This window comes from Mustela putorius, unplaced genomic scaffold, assembly GCF_011764305.1.
Source record: "Mustela putorius furo isolate JIRA1106 unplaced genomic scaffold, ASM1176430v1.1 tig00003836_pilon_pilon_pilon, whole genome shotgun sequence".
NCBI lineage: Eukaryota > Metazoa > Chordata > Mammalia > Carnivora > Mustelidae > Mustela > Mustela putorius.
The window spans coordinates 25,254,638-25,277,363 of record NW_025421989.1 but is presented as its reverse complement, the minus strand read 5'-3'; the positions used below and the strand labels follow the sequence as shown (position 1 = coordinate 25,277,363).

The following is a 22,726-nucleotide window of genomic DNA, read 5'->3' as shown; positions in this document are numbered from 1 at the left end:
GCCTGCTGATCCTCCTGATTATGTTCCCTATCAAATAAATAAATAAAACCTTAAAAATTTTCCTTAAAAATAAATAGTTTCATATGATAAAAGCTGCTCTTGGTGAAAATGCTTTAAAGGTAGTTGGAATGACAACCAAGGGTTTAGAATATTACATAAACCTAGCTGATTCAGCTGCAGCAGAGTTTGAGAGGATTGACCCCAACTTGAAGGAAGCTCTACTATGGGTGAAAACTATCAAACAGCATCGCATGCCACAAATAAATAATTTGTGAGAGGAAGAGTCAATCACTGCGGCAAACTTCAGTGTGGTTGTACTTTAAGAAATTGCCACAACTACCCCAACCTTCAGCAAAATCACCCTGATCAGTGGTACCACCGAGGTAAGACACTCCACCAGCAAAAAGATTATGGTTCGCTCAAAGCTCAGAGGATGACTAGCATGTTTTAGCAATAAAGGATTTTTTAATTAAGGTATGTATGGGGCACCTGGGTGGGTCAGTTAACTGTCTGACTCTTGATTTCGGCTCAGGGCATGATCTCAGTGTTGTGAGATTAAGCCTCACGTTGGGCTCTACACTGGGCATGGAGCCTGCTTGTGATTCTCTCTCTCCCTTTGCCCCCGCTCCACTCTTTGTCTCCTAAATAATTCAAGTATGCACATAGTTTTTTAAGGCACAATACTATAGCACACTTACTAGACCATAGTAGAGTATAAACATAATTTCATATGCACTGGGAAACCAAAAAAATAAAAATTCCTCTGACTTACTATATTGTGATATTCACTTCACTGCTGTGGTCTGGAACCAAACCCACAGTATGTCAGAGGCATGCCTGTATTGTTCAGTGCCAAAAAGAAATGAGCTTATCAGGCCATGGAAAGGCATTGGAAGAACCTTAGATATGTATTACTAAGTGAAATAAGCCAATCTGAAAAGGGCTCTATGTTGTATGATTCCAACACTCTGACAGTCTGGAAAAGGTAAAAAAAAACTACAGAAAAAATACAAAGATCAGTGATTGCCAGGGGTTGTGGGGGAGGGAGGAATGAACAGGCAGACCATAGAGGATTTTATTTTATTTATTTTATTATTATTTATTTATTTGAAAGACAGAGATCACAAGTAGGCAGAGAGAGAGAGGAGGAAGCAGGCTCCCCACTGAGCAGAGAGCCCGATGCGGGGCTCGGTCCCAGGACCCCGGGATCACAACCTGAGCCAAAGGCAGAGGCTTTAACCCACTGAGCCACCCAGGCGCCCCAGACCATAGAGGATTTTAGAGCAGTGAAATTACTATGTACTCTGTAACATGGGATACATGTCATCAAAGGTTTGCCAAACCGGACAGAATGTAACAACATCAATAATCAACCTAATGTAATTATGAGCTTTATGACGTGTGGCTGGAAGTTGAGAGACTCTAGCACATGGGCTTCTCTGAGGCAGGATGCTGAGAGTAGAGACGGCTGTGTGTGCGTGTCAGGGGAGAGGGTACACGGGAACTCTCTGCACTTTCTGCTCAGTTTTGCTGTGAACCTAAAATTGCTGTATAGGATGAAGTCATTTTTTTCAACCAAGTGATGCTGGGGGCACTCAGTCTCATACCCTGCCCCTGGGGCTTTCAGTCTTGAATGCAAGGGCAGAGCCAGACTTTACTTTTCCCATCTATTCAGGGACAGACTGTCCCCTTGGTCCGCACTTAGTTTCCTTGATTTGACTCCTGGCAGGACCTGAGGTGCCCCTCTTTCTTGGTCTGAGGGTATCTCCCCAGAGAAACACTTACTCTTCCCTTCCCTGAGATCTAAGAGGAAGAGGCGAGAGCAGCCTTATCTGGCCACACCTGCCAAGATCTCCCACAGGTGACAGCTGTGGCAGGCAGCCTGAGGCCCTATGATGGTGAATCCCACTCGGGGTTTGAATTCAGTACCCTAAATCTGACTTATATGAAGCCCCAAGACTCGTCTCTCTGCTGATCTGGAACCTCCCCACATTTCTATTACCCCCAAGGAGGATATGAGGCCAGCTCTGCCTGACATTTCTGCCAGAAGCTCTCATGGAAGTTGGATGGAGTCTGTGAGTCCCTACCAAGGTAGGTCTGGTGGTTCCTGAACACACTTGAGTACTACCTCTACTGACCTGAGTCAATCAACCTCAGACAAAGACCATCACCCTTTTGACCTGTTAAGTGGAAGTCAGCTTCAGCCACGTCCTTCCAAGGCTGTTTGGGGACTCTGAGGGCTGAGAGCAGGGTCAGGAGCCTATGGGCCACACTGTTCTGGGTGGCTGCTGTCTTCACTCTTCATTCCAAGTCCTCACATTCGCATGTGTCAGAGACTGTAAGTCCTCCCCCTAGGGACCTAGGCTCCTCCTAAGGCAGGACTCACCTGTCCCCGAGAATCCTGAAGAATAAGAGAGGGGATGCCCAGACTGACAACTTTGTCTGGCATATTGCTCTCCCCAGTCCTACTATAAAGAGATCTTCATTATGGCTCCTCTTCTTGATTGAAGGCTTCCTGGGAAAGGCCACGTCCCTGCAAACTCTTGACCATTATCCCTATTGCAAACCCTTCAGAGACTGGGTCCCTGTCCCAGGAGTGATGTGAGATAGGGGAGCTGGAACACAAGGCAGAGACCCCAGAACACATTCGCTGTCAAAGGACAAAAAATACTTTAATCCATTTCTTCTCTTTAGCTACCAGACTTGGCTTTTAATGTAACTTCTGTTTGAATAGGTGTAACCTTCTTTATGGAAGGGACTATCCAAAATGATTTTGTGAGCCCTGATCGTCTGAGGTTTTCTGACTTTGTATATAGATGATTCTATTGTTCACACTTCTCAATTATTTGGATATGGTAATTGCTCTGGTTATGTATTTTAATCCAGTGTCTTGGGCACAGAATCCCTTTTAGTACCTGAGACCATTTTGTAGTAGTGAGAAGAAAGGGGAAATAGGAACGTGAAGTCAGCCTCAGGCTGGGAGGAGTAGAAAAGTGTGGGCTTCATACTAATTCAGGCCAGGGGTCTGGTTCCAAACCTGTCACTGAGCAGCTATGAGAAATTGGGCACAACACCAAACTCTGTGAGGCTGTCTTTTCATCTGTGAAGTGGGTTTGATGGACTCTGTCCTGGGGACTGGTAGAGTGTCCAAAATGCACATAAAAGTAAGGGTTGCTGGGGGGAGGGGTGAGGCAGAGGGTGGTTGGGTTATGGACATGGGGGAAGGTAAGTGCAATGGTGAGTGCTGTGAAATGTGTAAACCTGGTGATTCACAGACCTGTACCCCTGGGGCTAATAATACATTATATGTTAATAAAAAATTAAAAAATAGGGGCGCCTGGGTGGCTCAGTGGGTTAGGGCCTCTGCCTTTGGCTCGGGTCATGATCCCAGGGTCCTTGGATCGAGCCCCACATCAAGCTCTCTGCTTGGTGGGGAGCCTGCTTCCTCCTCTCTCTGTCTCTGCCTGCCTCTCTGCCTACTTGTTTGTCAAATAAGTAAATAAAATCTTTAAAAAAAAATTAAAAATTAAAAAAAAATTTTTTTTAAATGCGTGGCACATTGCCTGACCAGGATTACACTTTAAAGGATGCCAGTTCTTACTCTAATTTGTGCCCTGGAGTTTCAACTCACTAGGAAGAGATTTAATTTTTAATCCGGGGATGTCAGGAACTATGCAGTGCTCTAGAACAAAGAAAACTCTATCAGACAAAATAGTGCTTAGCAAGAAATGCTAAGTAATAGTTCCCCATTCAAGTATGTCACCCAATGGTCGACATAAGGTCGACTCCCTTAGTGGATGCAACACGAAGCTCCTAAAACACATCTCAAGGCCGCCCAAAGCACCTTCCTCTGAGCTGCCCTTCCTTCCAAACCCCTCTGACTCTCATTCATTCAACCACCAATAGAAAACTAGACCTTGCCTGGAGTTTGCCAAATGGCAAACAAGGTAACCTAATTCGAATGATATGTTAGTGGAGTGGGTCCTGGCTCCCCCAGCCCAGGTCCAAGGGTGCCAGTCCAGTGGATTCTGGGCATCCACTAAAGGAGTACTCCATTATTTCTCAGAAACTCTCCAGAGATGATGTAAATACAACCTTGAATTTGCACACTGCCTTTGTCTGCCCTGGGGCAAGAGCACAGGACACCTTCCATCCCCTCCCCAGGTGATTTCTCTCTGGCTTTCGCACCATCCCAAAGTAACTGGCAAGGGCAGTTTGCCATTCTGCACCCTGCTCCAAGCAACCAACTGAGAATTGCCTCCCGCTGAGGGACCTGCAGGCTCCGAAGGCCCAAAGAGGCCCTGCGTCAGGGCACTGACACTCAACTGCTCTTACCTGGAACCACCTCTCCTGTTTTATCTCATCTTTTCGTGAATCCTTTCGGCCTTAGAGTATATATTACCATTTTCCTTTATACGATAGATGCTTCTCCACTCTGTAACTTTATGCTCAGTGTCTCAGTCTTTCTTTTTCTCAGCTCTCCCAGTGCCAGTATGAAGCCTTCTGAGAGCAGATGCTCAGGCAATGTTTGGGGGATAAATGAGCCTGAAGCATGGCATCTAATTCATGAAGGTTTAATTCTACACTCTTCAGTTAGTCAAGCACATACTGTTATTTAGAACTTTATAAAACACAGAGTAAAGAGGATTAGGAAGTCAAATACCAACCATCTTATGATTTTCCTCTCTATCAATTTCATATATTTTACTACTTTTTTTGTTTCATGTTTTCAAGGGAACGCATGCACCACTGCCATGTTACGTTGTACCAGATTACTAAATAAGATGGAAAATTTCCCAATTTGTTCTATAAAACAGCAATACTCTTAACTCTTAAATCTGATAAACAACAAGTGAGACCAATGTAACTCGTGAATTTAGTTTATAGTGCTAGATAAGCCTGCATTTTGAAGTAACATTTGGAAAAAGAGCAAAAAATAAAAATGCTGATGAATCTCCAAATTACCCATACAGAACAGGAGCACGGAGGTATTATACACTGTGTTCCCTCAGTCACACTTTGCCCTCTACTACTTAGAACACTGACTGTTCCCTTCAGCCACAATATGAAGAACCTGCCTCAACTTAATTAGGTGTGGGAGGTGCTGCTAGACATTCCCTGGAACATTCACTGGCCGTGGCACCTGTCTCGGCCTGTTGTGTAACCGTGGCTTTGACTCGTGCTTCCTCATCTCGCAGAGCCTCTTCATACAAGAAGTGGAAGGCACTGGGGACGGTATGATTAATCTTGGCCCAAAACTCTAGCACTTTCATCTTGCTGGTCTCAGCATGGGCTCTGGGACCCCATAGGAACTCGTAGCGTGCGGGATCACTGTTGGGCACCTGCCGGTACTCCAGGTACTTAAGCTTCACCAAATCCTGGGTGATGAGCTTCTTGGGTTCCCCAAATATGAAATGTCGCTTCCCTGCGAAGACTCCCATCTTATTCAGGAACTCCCAGATGTTCTCTTCGGTGGCACAGTTGCCCTTCATGAAGATCACACCCAGGAGATTCATCAGAAGGCCGGTCTTGGGAAATCCTCTGCCTGGGCTTATGGTCCCATTGTTAGGGAGGTCCATCTTACTGACCAGGATATAGGAATGCTTGGTAGAATCGACTTCCTTTAAGTCAACACCAAAAACCACTTCTAAGCTGAAAGAGGCTCTTCTGAGGATCTCAAGGAGGCGATTTTTGTACTTTTTATTGACAATCTTCAGCATATTGGCTTTCGTGATGGGCTTTTTCCTTTTGTACATATGCATCAGGAACTGCACCAAAATACTCGTTGCTCTGGTTAAAGGGTCTCCTTGAGAGTGCACAACGGTGAGTGGGGCCTGGGAGGAACTTGGCTTTTTCTCAGTTTTGCGGTTGGCTCCTTTATATGATCTTGTGGCAGAAACGCCTGCAGGCTTGATGGATAGGGCTCTCTGAGACCCCTTGAGAGTGCTACGTGACCTAGCTGCAGGTTTTCTGTGAGTAAGAACACCAAAGGGCGGAGGGGCCAAGGAGGGGAAGGCTTTCTCCTTGGCTACAGTGGCCTGAGCACTGCTCTGATGCTGGAGCCCACCTTGGGCTTGGTGGCGTTTCTCATGGGTGTGGAGCTTACTCGTTTGTCCCCGAGGCATGATGACTGTGGCCAGGGACAGCAGGTAGTAGTGTGGGTAGGACAGGAGGTGATCTGGGCATGAGAGAAGAAAAGATGAACGGGAACACCTTCTACAGGGAGCGCTGCCTCTGCCGGATTCTGTGAGGGCACGGCTCTGGGAAACCACAGGGCTCCTGCTATGATCAACCCGTACTCTGAGAATCCTGCGGAAATAATTAAAGTGAGCCTCAGGGTGCAGCCTGCCAGCCCTGGTTGGTGCTTACTGGGGCGGAAAGCAGCAGAGGCAGGTCCAGTCCTTGTGAGATCCTCTCTCCTCTGGAGTGTGAGGATCCTTTCAGTTCATATTCAGGACCATCATATCCACTTTTGTCAAGGCTCAGGCCCTCTCCTCTGTGCTGCCCTAAATTTACATCTCAACCCCAGGCCCTCAACTTCTTAGGATCCCTCAGGAGGAAAGAAAGGGGCACTTTGGCCCATTACTGTTGCCTCTGGCCACTACTGTCACCAACTGCTGACAGTTCTGTGGGACTCTCCATTTTAGAGTCATTGGCGTTCTCAGTCCTCATTCAGTGTCCTCATCTTGGCTCTAGGTAGAGCCTGGGACATCTTCCTCTGCTGGTCTGGTCTCTCCCCTCAAACAAAAGCTCTCACCAACCTGATGCCATCAAAAATAAAGTAGGGCTCACACACCCCTGACTTCCATGCCTGGGCTCCTTAGTGCTGTAGACAAGGGAGGGGGGTGCTCTCTGTTGTCTCTTTTTGGGGGTGAGTACCATCACTCTTCATTCAGGGTCCTCATTCTGATGCCTGTGAAGCCCACAGTCTCTCTCTGCAGAACTGAAGCTGCTCAATTAATCCAACAGCCTTACCCCTCTAGGACTCTCCAGACAGAGATGATGGGGGGTGCCTCAGTCTAAGAAATATCTGTGGTTTTCCCAGGGCTGAGAGAAGGGTCAGAATTTATGAGATACACTTTTTAGAGTTGGTGCTCCCTTTAGTCTTCACTCAGGTCTCTGACCTTAACTATAGGTAGGACTTAGGACTCCTGCCTCCAATACACTGGCAAGACTTGGGCCTCCTGCCTCAGAGCAAATCCCTCAATTCCCAGTCCCTAGAGGGGAAAGTCAGGGTCCTCCACATAGGACTACTCCCACCTAGAGCCTCCAGGAATAAGTACAGGGATGCTGCTTTCCTTAACTGGGGAGAGGCCCCTCGTTAGTATTCAGGGGCCTCACTTTCACTGCAGACAGGTCCTATGTCTCCTCCATCTGCAGGACCCAGGCTACTCTTTTAGACCAAGGCCCCCCCTACCTGAGACTTTCCAGGCAGAAAATCTGATAGCTCTGCTGGGTCCTACCAGAGTCAACAGCAGTACTGATACTTAGTGGGGCCCCACGTGTTATGGATCGGGATCCTTCCCCCAGTCCCCACCCAAGGTCCTCACCTTGACTCCAGGCTAGTCCTGAAAATTTACCCTCGGGGGCCAGAGGCCTCACCCACCGACAAATGTCCTCACTTCCTGGAAACTGAATCGGAAGTAAAGTTGAGTCATATCCGGCCACAACTGCCCAGTGTCTCTAAGGGCTGAAAGCAGGGGCAGGGCTCCGTGAGACATCACTGTTCTGGAGCTGGTGGTCTCGATGTCCTCACTTAGGGTCTTCATTTTGGTATCTATCAGAGCCTGGGACTCCTCCCTCTACTAAATTGAGTTTCAAACAAAGCCTTCACTTCCGGGAGCTCTCGGGGAGTGGGGAGTGAGTGGTTGTCAAGGCCTGCCTGGAGCCCCCCAGAACCATATTCAGAACCATAGAGTTTTCTGTTGCCATCTCTACAGGGAAGAGATCCCCTCATTAGCCCTCAGGAACCTCCCCTTGGCTCTCATTAGGGCCTATGTTTCCTTCCTCTGGAGAATCAGGGCTACTCTCTAAGACCAAGGCCTTCTTCCCTAAGACTTCCCAGGCAGAACTCAGCCTAACAGCCGTGTCAGGAGCTTCCATTGCCAACCCAGGGGCAGTATTTTATGGAACCACCTTTGTTATAGGAGGGGAAGTGGTCCCTTCACTTCACATTCAGGTCCTCACCTTGACTTCAGAGAAGTCCTGAGAACCCACCCTCCGCGGAATAAACGCTACGCTCACTGGTCGATGTCCCGATCTCTGAAGCGGAAGTTCGGATGAATCATATCCGGCTATGGCTGCCTGGGGTTCTGAGGGCTGAAAGCAAGGACGAGGCTCTGTGGGATCACATGATAGATACCAAGGTGAGGATCCTGAGTGAGGACCTAGGGACCACCAACTTCAGAAGACTGCAATCCCACGAACTTGTGACTCCTCCCCCTACTGACCCAAGTCAGCCAGCCCCCAAAGCCAGCCCTCACCTTCCTGAGCCCCTAGTAAGAAGTCAGGATGCACTGCTTCTGCCTACCCTTGCCTCTGGCCCCAGAGACTTGAAAAGAGGGACAGGACTCTGTGAGCCTCCCTCTTTTGGGAAGAGATTATCTCATTAGCACTGTGGGTTCTCACCTTGACTCCAGTTATGGCCAAGACTTCTCTCTATGCAGAAATGGGGCCCATCTTGTTAAGGCACTTCCCTCCCTCAAACTCACCAGGCAGAAACAGAAAGGATTCTCAGGCTTAAAGCTCTGCCTAAAGCCTCCCACTGTTAGGAATGGGGGCGGGGGGTTGTAAAGCCCCCTCATTTGTGGGTCTAGCAATGTCCTCTTTACTCACTCAGGGACCTGACCTTGCTCCTGGTGGGTTGTGTCACTCCATCCTCTCTGACATGAAGTTACTGTACTGAGATCAAGGTCTGCTCCTTCCTGAGACCTCCCAGGTGGAAGAGGGAGCCACATTAGGCCAGGGATGTTTGGGTCCTGAGACGCAGATGGCAGAGTCAAGTCTTTTTGGAACACCACTGTTCTGGAGTTGGTGGTCCCCACATTCATCACCCAGGGACGTCAACTTGTTACCTATCCAACCCAGGATTCTTCCTCTACTGAAGTGTGACCATTCTCCTTAGGCTAAGACTCTGAACTTGCTGAAAACTTGGAGGAGTAGAAGAGGGGATGCCCATTCTGATTGCCCTACCTGAGCCATCTAGGCCTGAGACCAGGCTTAGCAGTTCCTGAATGACCCCCTATAATGTGGGGTGGTTGTCTCTGCAGTCTCTTTCCTTGGGGTTCTCTCAGATCAAAGAATTCCTGGGAAATTCCATATCCATGCAAACTGGAGCAGTGTCCCTAATGCAAACCTTGCAGGTTCCTGTCCCTGACTTGATGTGAGATAGAAAAACTGCATCATAAGACAGGGGACCCAAGAGAGAGGTGGACAAAGAAAATGATGCTGATTTATCCTTTTTTATCAGTAGTCAGCCTACCAGGTGATTTCTGGTTCAGTTGATTTACTTCTTAACAGGAAGGAGCTATCCAGGATGGTTTTGTGATTCCCCAATCCTGAAGGTATCTGACACTGCATATGTAGATCATCATCTTGTCACTGAGTATGATCTGTTTCTCCTCTTTGTTCATGACTTTGGTTTACTGTGGTATTCCTAACTGCTTTGGCTATGCATTCCAATCCAGTTTTCTGCACATAGGATCCTTATTTCCTCCCCTGAAGTACATTTTGAAGTATTAAGGAACACAAGGTTGGCTTTAGGCAGAGAAGAGTGGAATGATCATTGTGTGTTCGAGAGATATTCAGGCCAGGAGTCTAGTCCCAGCCCTGTCACTTACTGACCCTGTAAACTCGAGCATATTGCCAAACTCCAAGACAAAGAAATCATAATCAACCACAGTGCTGTTTAGGGATGCCAGTTATGTAATATATCCTCATTGGAGGATATAATATACAGTGTGTTTGTGGGAGAGATTTTCCTAGTTGGATATAACTTAAAGTTCTCAGAATTTTTGCCAATGACCTGTATTTTCCCTAACATCCAGCTGCCCTTCCATCTAAAGCACCATTATTTTCATTCTTTCAATCATCAGGGTAAAGACCGACAGTCCAGTGCATTCTGGAAACCCCACCTCAAAGAAATATCATCCCTATTGCTTAGAAACTCCCTGGTGATGATGTATGTAGAACATCTAGTCCATGCACTGTGTCCTGGGCAAGAGCACAGACACCTACCACTCCTCTACCACGTGGAGATTTTCTCAGTTTAGCCACAGTCCCAAAGAATATGTTAAGGAAAAACTTCTTTTGCAGGCTTAGTTTTTCATCTCTGAGGCCCTCCATGTGAGGGTCTGGCCCCTGCTCACCGCTCCCATAAGCCTCATCTAGCCCACCATGCAATCTTACTTGAAATTCCCCCTTGCTGAAGGGATGCAGTTTCCTAAAGCTGCACACGGCTTTGCCCCTGGACTCTGGTGCCTGACTGCTTTCAATTCAAGTCTCTTCCCCTCTTCAAACCCCTCCCTCTCTTTTACTTGTTCTTTAGGTCACAGAGAGTATATCACCATCTCTATATGATAGCAGCATCCAGATGCTAAATTTCAATGAGCAGGGGCTAGAACTTGTTGCTGTTTTGAGTTGTCTTTGTTTGTTTTTAAGCATGCCCAGTACTAGCCTGAAGCCTTCCAAAGAGCTCATTTTCACTTAAGGATTGGAAATAAATGAGAGTGAGCATGAAGCCTAATTCACCAACATTTCATTTCTCTTATACACCTGAGTAATCTAAGCAAGTCCATGTATGTAACTACTTTTATGGAAGAAACACTAGAAGGAACTAGGCAAACCAAGAATTGACAATCTTTTCCTTATTTATACTTTTTTTTTCCTCTTAATGCTTAAATATTTATAAAGTGCCTATAGTGTACTAGGCACTGTGCTGAGGCTACAACCCCAAATAGGACAGAATATCTGCTTCTTTAAAAACTACTTTATTCAGGTATGACTGACATACCAAAAGCTGTACACATCTAATGTCTACAACTTGATGAGCTTGAAGGGAAATATACTCTTGTGAACCACCACCACAACCAATGCCATAAACATACCTGTTACTTCCAAAATTTTCTCCTGCCCTTATTATTATTTTTCAGGAGTATGGTAACAATTAACATAGTATCTGCCCTCTCAGCAAACTTTTAAATAGCCAGTATGACATTGTTATCTGTAGATGCTACACAGTGCATTTCTAGGATTTATTCACCTTATACAACTGAAACTCTGCATTCCTCACCCAGTTCTGCTCCAATACCCCTCCTCTCAGCACCTAGCAGCCACCATACGATTCTGATTCTGTCAGTTTGACTATTTTAGATTCCTTATATAATATGCATTTATCCTTTTGTGTCTGGCTTATTTCACTTAGCATAATGGTTTCCAGGTTAATCTCTGTTGTTGCAAATGGCAAGGTTTACTTCTCCTTAAGGCTAGATAATACTCCGTTGTATGTATATGCCATTTTTTAAAAATACATTCATCCAACAATGAAAATTTAGGTTGCATCCATGTCTTGGCTATTGTGAAAAATGATGCAATGAACATGAGGTGCAGATATCTCTTCAAGATCCTAATTTCAATTCTTCTCGATATAGACTCAGAAAGAGAATTGCCGGATCATATGATAGCTCTACTTTTAATTTTTTGAGGAACCCCTATACTGCTCCATAGTGGCTCTGCCAATTTACACTCCCATCAACAGTTTAAAAGAGTTGTCTTGCACTAATACTTGCACTTACTCAGCTTACTCTCTACTTGGGAAGAGAGCAAGACAATAAGCTTTTTCACTGTTGTTGTGCTAAGAACACTTAAATGTGAGAACTACACTCTTAACAAATTTTTAAGTGCACAATAAAATATTGTTAAATATATGCACATTTTTTTCTAAGCACAGTTTTTTCTTTCTAAAAATTTTTTAAAATTTCATTTAAAATCAATTAATTAACACACAGTGTATTGTTAGTTTCAGAGATAGGGTTTAGTGATTCGTCACTTAGGCACAATGTTTTACAGCAGATCTCTAGAACCTAGTCACCTTGCATAACTGAAACTATACCAGTTTCACAACGTACCATTTCTCCCTGACCCCCAGCCCCTGGTCACCACTGCTCTACTCTGTGTTTCCATGTGTTTGATTGTTTTGGATACTTTATGTAAGTGGAATCCTGCAGAATTTATCCTTATGTGACTGGCTTATTTCATTTAGAATAATGCCACCCAGAGTCATCCATGTTGTCCTGTGTAAGAGGATTTCCTTTATTTTTGAGGCCAAATGTTTTTAAGGCCACTGTATCTATATACCACATTTTCTTTATCCATTTATCTACCAATGGAGATTTGGCTTGTTTCCATACCTTGGAATTATTTCCAGTAATGGTGTAATGAACACAGGAGTACAAATAACTCTGTAAGATACTGATTTCATTTCCTTCGGGTATACACTCAGAAGTGGGTTCGTTGAATCATGTGGTAGCTCTAATTTTAATTTGCTATGGAACCTCCAAACAGTTTCTCCATAATGGCTAAAAGAATTTACATTCCCACTGGGGCACCTGGGTGGGCTCAGTAGGTTAAAGCCTCTGCCTTCGGCTTGGGTCATGATCCCAGGGTCCTGGGATCGAGCCGCACATCAGGTTCTCTGCTCGGTGGGGAGCCTGCTTCCTCCTCGCTCTCTCTGCCTGCCTTTCTGCCTACTTGTGATCTCTCTGTTCAAATAAGTAAATAAAATCTTTAAAAAAAAAAAGAATTTGCATTCCCACCAATGGTACACCAGTTCCCTTTCTCCACATTCTTACCAACACTTGTTATTTCTTGTCTTTTTGGTAATAGCCATCCTACATAACAAGTTTGAAGTGATATTGTTTGAGGGGTTATGTTTTTTTTTTTCATTGTTTGCTACTGAGCTGTATGAGTTCCTTATATAATTTTGATATTAGTCCCTTAGACATATGATTAGCTAATGATTAGCTAATATTTCCTCCCACTCCACAGATTGCCTTTTTGTTGATTGTTTCCGTTGCTGTACAGATGACTTGGTTTGATGTAGTCCCACTTGTTTGTTTTTGCTTTTCTTGACCATATTTCTGTTGTCATATTTAAAAAAAATCTCTGCCAAGATCAATGTCAAAGAGATTTTTCCCTGTTTTTTTTTTCCCTTCGGAATTTTATGGTTTTGAATGTCATTTTTAAGTCTTTAATCCATTTTTCATTAATCTTTGAGCATGACATAAGTAGCTTCCAATTTAGAGAAGTCACAGTCTTTCTTGGGGCTCAGCTGTGCCAACTTGAGGGAGAGGCTGATGCCAGTGAAGTCTAATTGCGTTCCTACCCATCTCGAGTGTGGCTCATCTCAGTTTTATGCTCACATGTACTATCACATTTTCTTAAATAGATTCTGGACCTTTCATAAAGGAGTTTGTTACTTATATCATAGTTAACTTCTGTGGGCAAATAAGTGCTGGAAATTCTTATTCTACCATCTCGCAGATACCAAAACCTTTTTAAAAACTTCTTGATACCAACAATTCTACCACAAGGTTCATTCCCATTTGCAAGAAAATCCCCATTCATATGACATGTTATTTTGCTCTAGATCACAAAGAGAGATGCAAGGTGGAGCTCTTTCAGTTAAGCATCAGTGGCCCAGTCAGTTAAGCATCTGGCTTTTTATTTCAGCTCAGGTCCAGATCTCAGGGTCCAGAGATTGAGCCCTGCCTTGGGCACTGTGCTGGGTACAGAGCCTGCTTAAAGATTATCGCTCTCCCCTACTCCTCAATCCCAGCTCATGTGCACACTGTCTCTCTCTCTCCGAGAGGGGGAGAGAGAGAGAGAGAGAGAGAGAGAGAGAGAGAGATATGCAAGGATTTTCTATTTGTTGTACAAAATACCAGAACATTTATACTTATACTGATCAATAGCAATATATGAGATACATATTATTCATAAACACAGATACTGAAGTCAAATAAACCATCTATTTCAAGGAACAGTACTTTAAAAGTACCAAAAAGAAATTCCAAAATAAAAACAGGTAAATCTCCCATATACTCAAGTAAAGCAAGAACAAAAAGAAGACAATGTGTTCCTTTCAGCTCTACCTAGGTGCTTAACTACTTATGAAAGGATGTTGACCTCTTTTTGCCACAAGATGAACCCCACCCCACCCCCGACTTCACTAGATGTGGGAGTTCCTACTGGTCTTGGCCCTAGCACATTTGCTGGCTATGGCAGCAGAGCCAGGCCTGGCTGCAACTCTGGCTCGGGTTCTCTCACACATCTCAAAGTCTTTTTACACTTCATAATGTGTTGGAATTCAGGACCGCCAAGGGCTGACAGCAGGAACTAGACTCTACGGGCCGCCAGTGTTCTGGCTGGGCGCTTCCTTCATTCTTTTTAAGGGAATTCACATTTACATCTGACAACTTCCTCTTCCGACCTGAGACTGCCTTCCTTAGACCAAAGCTCTCAAGACCCTGACAACTGCTATGAAAAACTGAGGAGAGGGGCTCCTGGGTGGCTCAGTGGTTTAAAGCCTCTGCTTTCAGCTCGGGTCATGATCCCAGAGTCCTGGGATCGAGTCCCACGTCGGGCTCTTTCCTTGGTGGGGAGCCTGCTTCACTTCCTCTCTCTCTGCCTGCCTCTGCCTACTTGTGATCTCTCTCTGTCAAATAAATAAAATCTTAAAAAAAAAAAAAAACTGAGGAGATTCTCAGCCTAACAGCTCTGCCTGGAGCCTTCAAGCTTTGAGGAAAGGCAGGGGCTGCTCTGTAACACCCAATATTCTGGGATGTTGCTTTCTCCTTTCTCCAGTTCTGATTAATGGGTATCCTCCTAAAGTCTCTTGTCACTTCCGTTAAAGGCTTCTTGGGAAATGCCACATCCCTGAAAATTCTTGAGCAGTTTCCCTACCCAGACCTTGCAGAGAATGGGTCCTTGTCCTAGGAGCGGTAAAAGATGCAAAACCCACAACAGCACAAATCAGCACAAATCAGGGGGCCCATGTAAGCACGCTGTAAGAAAAATAAAATATGTTGTTCTATTCCTTCTCTTTCCTGGTCAGGCTTTTAAGGTCTCACGTAACCTCGGTTCTAATATGTTTATTTTTTATAAGGAAGTGGTTGAGCCAGATAACTTTTTTGAGCGCCTGATCTTTTAAGGTTATCTGAAATCACATATGTAGATGATTCTATAGCCTGCAAGTATTATCTCTTTTTCCCCCCTTTATTCAAACCTCACATTTATTTTAGTACTATTACTGCTCTGGCAGATCATAATACATCTGCTATAGAGTAGCTGCTTGCCTCATTCCTCATACAGCATTTCTTTTTTAAGATTTATTTACTTATTTTAGAAAGAGTGTGAGCCTGTGAGTACAGGGAGGAAAGAGGGAGAGAATCTTCAAGATGACTCCCTACTGAGTGTTAGAGCCCGACACAGGGTTCAGTCCCACCACCCATGAGATCATGACCTGAGCCAAAACCAAGAGTCAGATGCTTTACCAGTTGAGTCACCCAGGGGTCCCCTCATATAGGACTCTTACCTTGACATCGTCATGGCTGAGATTCCGCTTCTAAACAGCCAAAGCCTTCGTTTCCATGAGAGCTTCCAGGTAGAAGTCCTGGGGCACTTCAGACTGCCAGCTCTTGCCTGTGCCTCCCAGGCTAACAGTAGAGAAGGTGTTAGGTGTAGCCCCGTCATCTGTGGGTTGGGTGATTCCCCAGGTCCACACACAGTGTGTTCACTTGGACCCTGCACCCTCCCTGGGACTCTACCATCTCTGCTTATCTGAAGATAAAGCCTTGGGACAAAGGCCACACCTTCCTGGAACCTGAGTTAAAGTCAGTGTTAGCTACAAGTAGCCAGGACCGTTCTGAACTCACAGAGCTGACAACTGGGTCAGGATTTTTACGGAATCCTACTATGCTGGCTGGGTCCTTTCATTGCCCTCCTTCAGGTTGATCTCCATTATTTCTGAGACTGATATTCCTTTCTGCCCTTAGATGAAGGTTTTTATGCCCATGAGAAGCCCTAAGACTAAGTGAGGGTATGTTCAGCTGGACAACTGCATCTGAGACTACCTGTGCTGAAGAACAGATGGGCCTGATGTTCCTGGTATCGCCTGTATTCTGTGGTGTGGGTCTCCCCAATCCTTCTACAAGGGGCCCTCACCTTGGTTTCTGTCTCTAGGACTTAAGGCTTCCTGGGAAATTCCAAAGCTCTGCAAACTCTGGAGCAGCTTCTGCCTTGTGAACCTTGCGGAGAATGCGCCACTTTGCTGGGAGGGATGTGAAACAGGGAAGCTGTAGCACAAGGCAGGAATCCCAGGCCCAGTGGTGGGCCGTCAGGGGAAAAAATACACTGATCTCTTCCTTCTGTTCAGCAGTCAGGTGGATTCTCATGTAACGTCTGTTCTGCAAGATTTCCTTTTTACAGGTAACAGACTGTCCAGGCTGATTTGAGAGCCCCTGATCTTTTGAGGTTCTTTAACATTACAAATGTAGATGGTCATATGGTCACCTAATCCTGTCATTTATTTATTTATGCCTCTCAATTATTTTGATATTCTTTTTGCTCTGGCTATATATTCCAATCCAGCAGTTTGGATACAAAGCCATTCTTTTTATCACCTAAGACAGATTTTGAAGTACTGAGGAGAAAACAGAAATAAGAAACCCAGGGTGTGTCTCAGGGTGGGAGGAGTAAAACAGTGTGGGCTCTATAATAATTTAGACCGGGAGGGGCGCCTGGGTGGCTCAGTTGGTTAAGTGACTGCCTTCGGCTCAGGTCATGATCCTGGACGCCCAAGATCAAGACCCACATTGGGCTCCCTGCTCAGCAGGGAGTCTGCTTCTCCCGCTGACCTTTCTTCTCTCATGCGCTGTCTCTCTCGCTCGCTCGCTCGCTCAAATAAATAAATAAAACCTTAAAAAAATAATTTAGACCAGGAGTCCAGTCCCAGCTCTGTCATTTACTAGCCCTATCAATTCTGGTACATTGCCGAACTCTAACTCTAGAAACTTCAGACTCTTCTCTATGAAGTAAGTTTGATAAGCTCTGTCTTGTAGGACTGATGGAGTGTGTGTAATGTACAGAAAGCATCTGTTGCTGAGCCTGTCTTCTACTGGGACATTAGGGAATGGCAGTTTTTACTATGATTATCTTGACCTCAGACATGACCATCTATGCAGCTGAGTTTTGTTTTGTCTTTTACAACTAAGACATGTCAGAGAATATGCAGTGCTCTGGCCAAGAAAAACCTCCCAATCAGCCAAAATTCTGCTTAGGAATGAAAACTAAGTAATATGTTCTCTCCGCCCTCTCTTTACCATGCTTTTCACTTGTTCTTTATGAAGTACTATTTCACCCTCTTCCATAAGGACAGCTACTCCTAGAATCTATAATTGCATGGGCAGCGGCTGGGTCTTCTTTGACTAAACATCCCCAGTACAAGCATGAAGACTTCCCAAGAACAGATGCTCAATGTCTGTGTAAAATAAGAGACACGAATAAAGAGGTCTGATTCATTATGACTTATATTCTCAAACATTCTTAACAAACATAAACAAACTGAGGTATGCATCTTTTAAAGTAGCAAAAGTAAGACAAACCAAGAATTAACCAATTTTTACTCACTCTATCTATCTACCTATGTACCTTCTGGTGACAACTGTTTTAGTGTGGAACTCTTTTACATTTCCAAGGATATTCCTATCCTAAAGCTATATTAGCTTATTCTGGATCACAAAAGTGATTTAAGGAGTTCCGATTTGTATTTTAAAAATAAAACAAAACAAAAACAAAAACAAAAACTCTTATTCCTAAGCCTGATAAACAGCAATAAATGTGTGATACATGTTATTCATAAACTTCTATTCTGAATCTAAATAAACTTTCTGTTGAAAGGAACACTGCTTGAAAAATGTAAAAAAAAAAAGATAGCTAGTTATTTGTGCATATCAGGAACACTAGTTAACAGGCCTTTCCAATTACAAAGCAAAGAATCTGCCTCAGCCCTCTCTAGGGAGGAGAGGAGAGGCCGGACTTGGCCTGGGAACGAGCACCGGCCCGGGTAGTAGAGGCAGCCCCAGCTGTGGCTCTGGCTCGGGCCCGCTCTTCCTCATCTCGCAGAGCCTCTTCGTAATGCGGAGGGAAGGCGCTGGGGACTGTATCGTGGATCTTCGCCAAAAACTCCAGGACTCTCATCTTGCTGGTCTCAGCGTGGGCTCTCGGGCCCCACAGGAACTCGTAGCGTGGAGGATCACTGTTGGCCACCTGGCGGTACTCCAGGTACTTTTCCTGCACCAGATCTTGGGTGATGAGCTTCCTGGGCTCCCCGAAGATGAAGTGCCTCCTTCCATCATGGATGCCCAGAATATTCAGGAATTCCCAGATTTCCTCCTCAGAGGTGCGGTTGCCATTCAAGAAGATCACACCCAGGAGAGGCATGAGAAGCCCATTCTTAGGAAAGCCCCAGGCACTGCTCACACGGCCATCGGCGGTGAGGTCTAGGCTGCTGACCAGGGTATAGGAGTGACCGCCGGGCTTGACTTCCTTTAATTCCAGGCCAAAGACCAGCTCCATGCGCTCAGAGGCTTTCCTGAGGATCTCAGGGAAGTGCTCCCTGTACCTTTTGTGGATGATCTTCAGCATGTCTGCCTTTTTAATGGGCTCCTGCAATTTATACTTATACAGCAGGAACTGCACCAGCATCCCCACCTTCTTGGTTAGAGGATCTTTGCGAACACTCTCAATGGAAGTTGAGGCCTGGAAGGAATTTTTCCTTTCCTTAACCTGGCGTTTGGCACCTCCATTAGATCTTGGGCGTGAAACATGTGCAGCAGCACTGGTGGTGGCCAAGCCTTTCTGAGGCTCCTGAGAAGTGCCAGGAACAGGGGAGCCTGAAGAAGCATCCCCAGAAACCGGAGAGGAAGAAGGAGTGGCCTTTTCCCCCTCTCCTGTGGTGGCCTGAGCACTCACAAGACCTTGGGTCTCACCTCTGTTTCGGCGGCGTTTCTCACGAGCACGGAGCTTACTCTTCTGACCACGAGGCATAATGGCTGTAATCAGAGATAGCAGGTAAGGGTGTGAGTCAGTGAACATGTGATTTGAGCCCCTGTAGGAGGGAGAGTAAGATGGTTTTATCACCTTCGACAGGTAGATTTCACTTTGGCTTTATCAAAGGCCACCTGTGCAGGGTCATTCAGGGTACTGCTCTAGGACCCCACAAAGGCTCCTGTTCTTTTGGTCAGCCTGTCCCCTAAGAATCCCAGAGAGGAGCCATGGAATGCTTAGAGTATGTCTTATTGGCATCCTGCTAGCCCTGCCTTGGGTTTACTCAGCTGAGAGCAGGTGTTTGCAGTAAGGTCCCTTGTGTTCTGGCATTCTGGGTCCTCTCAGTTTATCTTAAGTATTATCATGTCAATTCTTGGCAAAGCTAGGGGCACCCTCCCCTCTGCTACTTTGAAGATGATACCTCAAACTCCCTGGGACCCAGGAGAAGGAACTGAAGGGGTGCCTCAGTCTACCTCCCTGCTAGGGAATACCCAGTGCTGGACCTCAGTAAGGTCCTCTCTGTCCTGAGTTCACTGGGCTCCTCAGCTTTCCTTTAAGGTCCTCGTCTTGGCTACTTGAAGGGCTCGGCACCACTTCGCTTTGCTGACTGATGGCTGCACCTTCAGACTAAGACTATCACAGCCTTGAGACCTGATATAAAGAAGTGAAGGGGATGCTCAACCTGACAGCCCTCCCCTGTGATTTCTTGGGCTGAAATCGAAGGGTTAATATGGATGTTTTGACGTCCCCTTTATTCAGGACTGGATGACCCCTTGATTCCTCACTCGGGTTCCTCAATTTGGCTCCTAGTAGAGAAGCTCCACGTTTTCTCAAATGGATGCCTATGTCCTGGTAAGAGCGAACCTCCTTGAGTCCCAAGAGGAAAAAGTGAACACAACCTTATCTGACCAAACATGGTCCCTCAAGAGTAAAAGCTACTGCAGGCAGGTTTGTGTCCTATGGTAGGTGGTCCCTGACAGGATCCCAATTCAAGCTCTAAATCTGACTCCGATTTCTTCCTCTGCTGACCTAGAACTGCTCCTCTCAGACAAAAGACCCTCACTGTCCTGCTATCGCGGAGTGAGAACTGATAAACACTTCTGCCTGACATCTATCCTTGAGGTCTCCCAGGGCTGGTAACAGGCAGGATTCTTTAGGGCCCCACTGATATGGCATGGGACATGTCCACAGTTCTCAAGGTTTTCACTATGACATCTGGCATAATCTCAAATCCTCCCTCTGCTGGCCTGAGACTGCCACTTTGACCTGGTCCCTCACCTCCCTGAGATGTTCTGGGAAGAAGTAGGTATAAGGCATCATGTCACCATGCTCAAGTTTCCCAGGTGTGAAAACACGGCTTTACATACCCCTTCTTCTTTCTTGGAGGGGTCCTCCCTCCTCCCTGGGTAACAGAACCTCGACTCCTGTTAGGGAATGGGTCTATTTTGCTGAAAGGAGCTTGCTCCATTAGACCAAGGCCCTCCCCTTCAAGACCACCTCCAGATAAAATGAAGGGGCACCTCAGGCTGCCAGCTCTGCCCGGGGCCTCCTTTGCTGAGTTTGGGAGTTGTCAGGTTGAGCCCCCAATTCCCTTAGTTGCTAGAGGGGAAAGCAGCTCTCTCAACATGTGTCTACCCTTCCTGGAGCCTCCTAGAGCAGAGTACAGGAGGGCTCGCCAGTGTGGCCCCCTCTATTGGGTAAAGGTCTGCTCGAAGCACTCGAGGACCTTATCATGAATCCAGTTAGGATCTAGCTCTCCACCCCGAAAATCGGGCCTACTCCCACAGACCAAGGCCTTCTCTTCGAGACTTTCTAGGCCAAATTTGGCCTGCCAGTCGGCCGGAATCAACTGGGGGGCCAACTTCATTATGTGGGGAGAATAGTCTGTCCAGTTCCCACTCAGGGTCCTCACCTTAACTTTACACCAGTCCGGGAGAACCAGACGCCCAGACGCCGACGAACAAAGGAAAGCCGTGCCCAGTGGTCGAAGTCCCACCCACAACGGAAGTCGGATGATCTGCATCCGGGGGCTGGGGGGGGGGGGGATCCGGGGGGCGGGATCTCAAGGTTATGAGCAGGGGCGGGGCTCTGTGGGACCCCCAGCGCTTGTGGCTCCTCCCTCTACTGGCCCAGCCTCACTGGCCCCAGGACCTCCTGAGTTCTTAGAGGGGAATCTCTGGTCCTGCTGATCCCTCGGGGCTACTCCTTCCTGAGCCGCTTGAGCCTGAAAGCAGGAGCAGGGCTCTGGGAGGCGTTTTGGGTTTGGGGCTTTGTTTGTTTTGTTTTTTTCAGAGGGAGGGGACAGGGTGGGAATGGGGAGAGGGAGAGACAACATCTTAAACAGGCTCCATTCCCAGGGCAAAGCCCCATGCAGGGCTGGATCTCACTACCTTGAGATCGTGACCGGAGCTGAAGTCAAGAGTCCTAGGCTTAAAGGACTGAGCCACCCACGGGCCCTGGGGAAAGCCTCCTCGCAACTCCCTGCACACTCACTCTGCTTGCTTGAGGCATCTCCCTTCACATCAAGGCCTTCACCTCTCTGAGACCCTTATGAACAAGTCAGGGGACATCTCATATGACAATCCTTGTGTGGGTCCTCCCAGAGTTGACAGCAGGACCCCTCTTTCCTGGGGTGGTTTGCTCACCCCTCACCGATTCCTTACCTGGACTCCTAGCAGAGTATAGAATTCCTCCATCTGCCAAGCTGGGATCACCTCCTTCTGACCAGGGACCTCACGTCCTTGAGTCTCCTGAGGAGAAAATAGCACAAGACAAAGACACACAGGACCTGCTTTGTTTGTCTGCTTTTATATACAGGATGCTTGGCAAACCTACTTGAGGGGAAAGTAAAGGGCCTTGGCTTGATACTCCTCTTGAACCTCCCAGATCTCACAGCAGGGGTGGGGCAGGATTCTGAGGTCCCTTTCCTCTGGAATTATATTATTCTCAGTTCATATGGGAGGTACTCTGCAAAATCATTGTACTCAGATAAAAGCAGGTATGAGGGCCTCCAAGGGACCTCCTGGAAAGGGAATGACAGCAGTGAAGGGTGGAACAGCAGACTGCACCTGCAGGTCTTCCAAGAACTTTGTTACAGGGAATCCAATAGACACCCCCAAATCAAATCCGTGCTGCAATGGTATTTGCAACAGCATTCCAAAAATAGGGCCCATGAAATAATATTAGGCGTTATTTAAAAATATATATATTTTAGAGTAAGCTGGCTTAAACAAAGTCGAATAGGTCTTAGCTTCTGGTTTTGTTTTCACCACAGGACTTCCCAGAACTGTTAGTATACCAGTAAGTACTGAGAGACTACAAGGGGGATAATATAACATAATGAGTTTTCCTAACATATTTGACCATGCTGACCATGGAAAGCATGTCCTCCTGCCATTTTTTTTTTTTCACACTGAATCTCAAGATTTCAACACCGAACATTCTGGAGATTCTGTCTACGGTGTTCTTAGCAGATGCTCGGCTTATTTTCCTGAATGTTTTCGGCAAAAGTACAGGGGAAGAACACAGTCCAGGAACATTTTCAAAACAAAGTATCTGCTTTAGTGCCTATAAAGATGACATCTAAAGTGCAAGGACATCGCTTTTAGTAAGTGACACAAAA

The 22,726-nt window shown here is 46.1% G+C and overlaps 2 protein-coding genes across 3 annotated transcripts; both read right to left on the bottom strand.

Moving 5' to 3' along the window:
* Window positions 1-4,875: 4,875 nt before the first annotated feature.
* Window positions 4,876-8,257, bottom strand: MAGEB3 (MAGE family member B3). 2 transcript variants are annotated; one of them, XM_045089213.1, is made up of 2 exons: window positions 8,188-8,257; window positions 4,876-6,309 (listed from the first exon to the last, which is right to left on the bottom strand). In XM_045089213.1, exon 2 carries the CDS (start codon window positions 6,123-6,125, stop codon window positions 5,085-5,087), a length of 1,041 nt encoding a protein of 346 aa, XP_044945148.1. In that variant the 5' UTR covers window positions 6,126-6,309; window positions 8,188-8,257; the 3' UTR covers window positions 4,876-5,084. The 2 variants fall into 2 exon arrangements, with proteins under 2 accessions (XP_044945148.1, XP_044945149.1); XM_045089214.1 differs by lacking the exon at window positions 8,188-8,257 and adding an exon at window positions 7,551-7,604.
* Window positions 8,258-17,573: 9,316 nt separating this feature from the next.
* Window positions 17,574-21,098, bottom strand: LOC123394709 (melanoma-associated antigen B2-like). The gene is made up of 2 exons (XM_045089212.1): window positions 21,017-21,098; window positions 17,574-19,109 (listed from the first exon to the last, which is right to left on the bottom strand). The coding sequence occupies exon 2, from the start codon at window positions 19,102-19,104 to the stop codon at window positions 18,070-18,072; it is 1,035 nt and encodes a 344-aa protein (XP_044945147.1). The 5' UTR covers window positions 19,105-19,109; window positions 21,017-21,098; the 3' UTR covers window positions 17,574-18,069.
* Window positions 21,099-22,726: the final 1,628 nt, after the last annotated feature.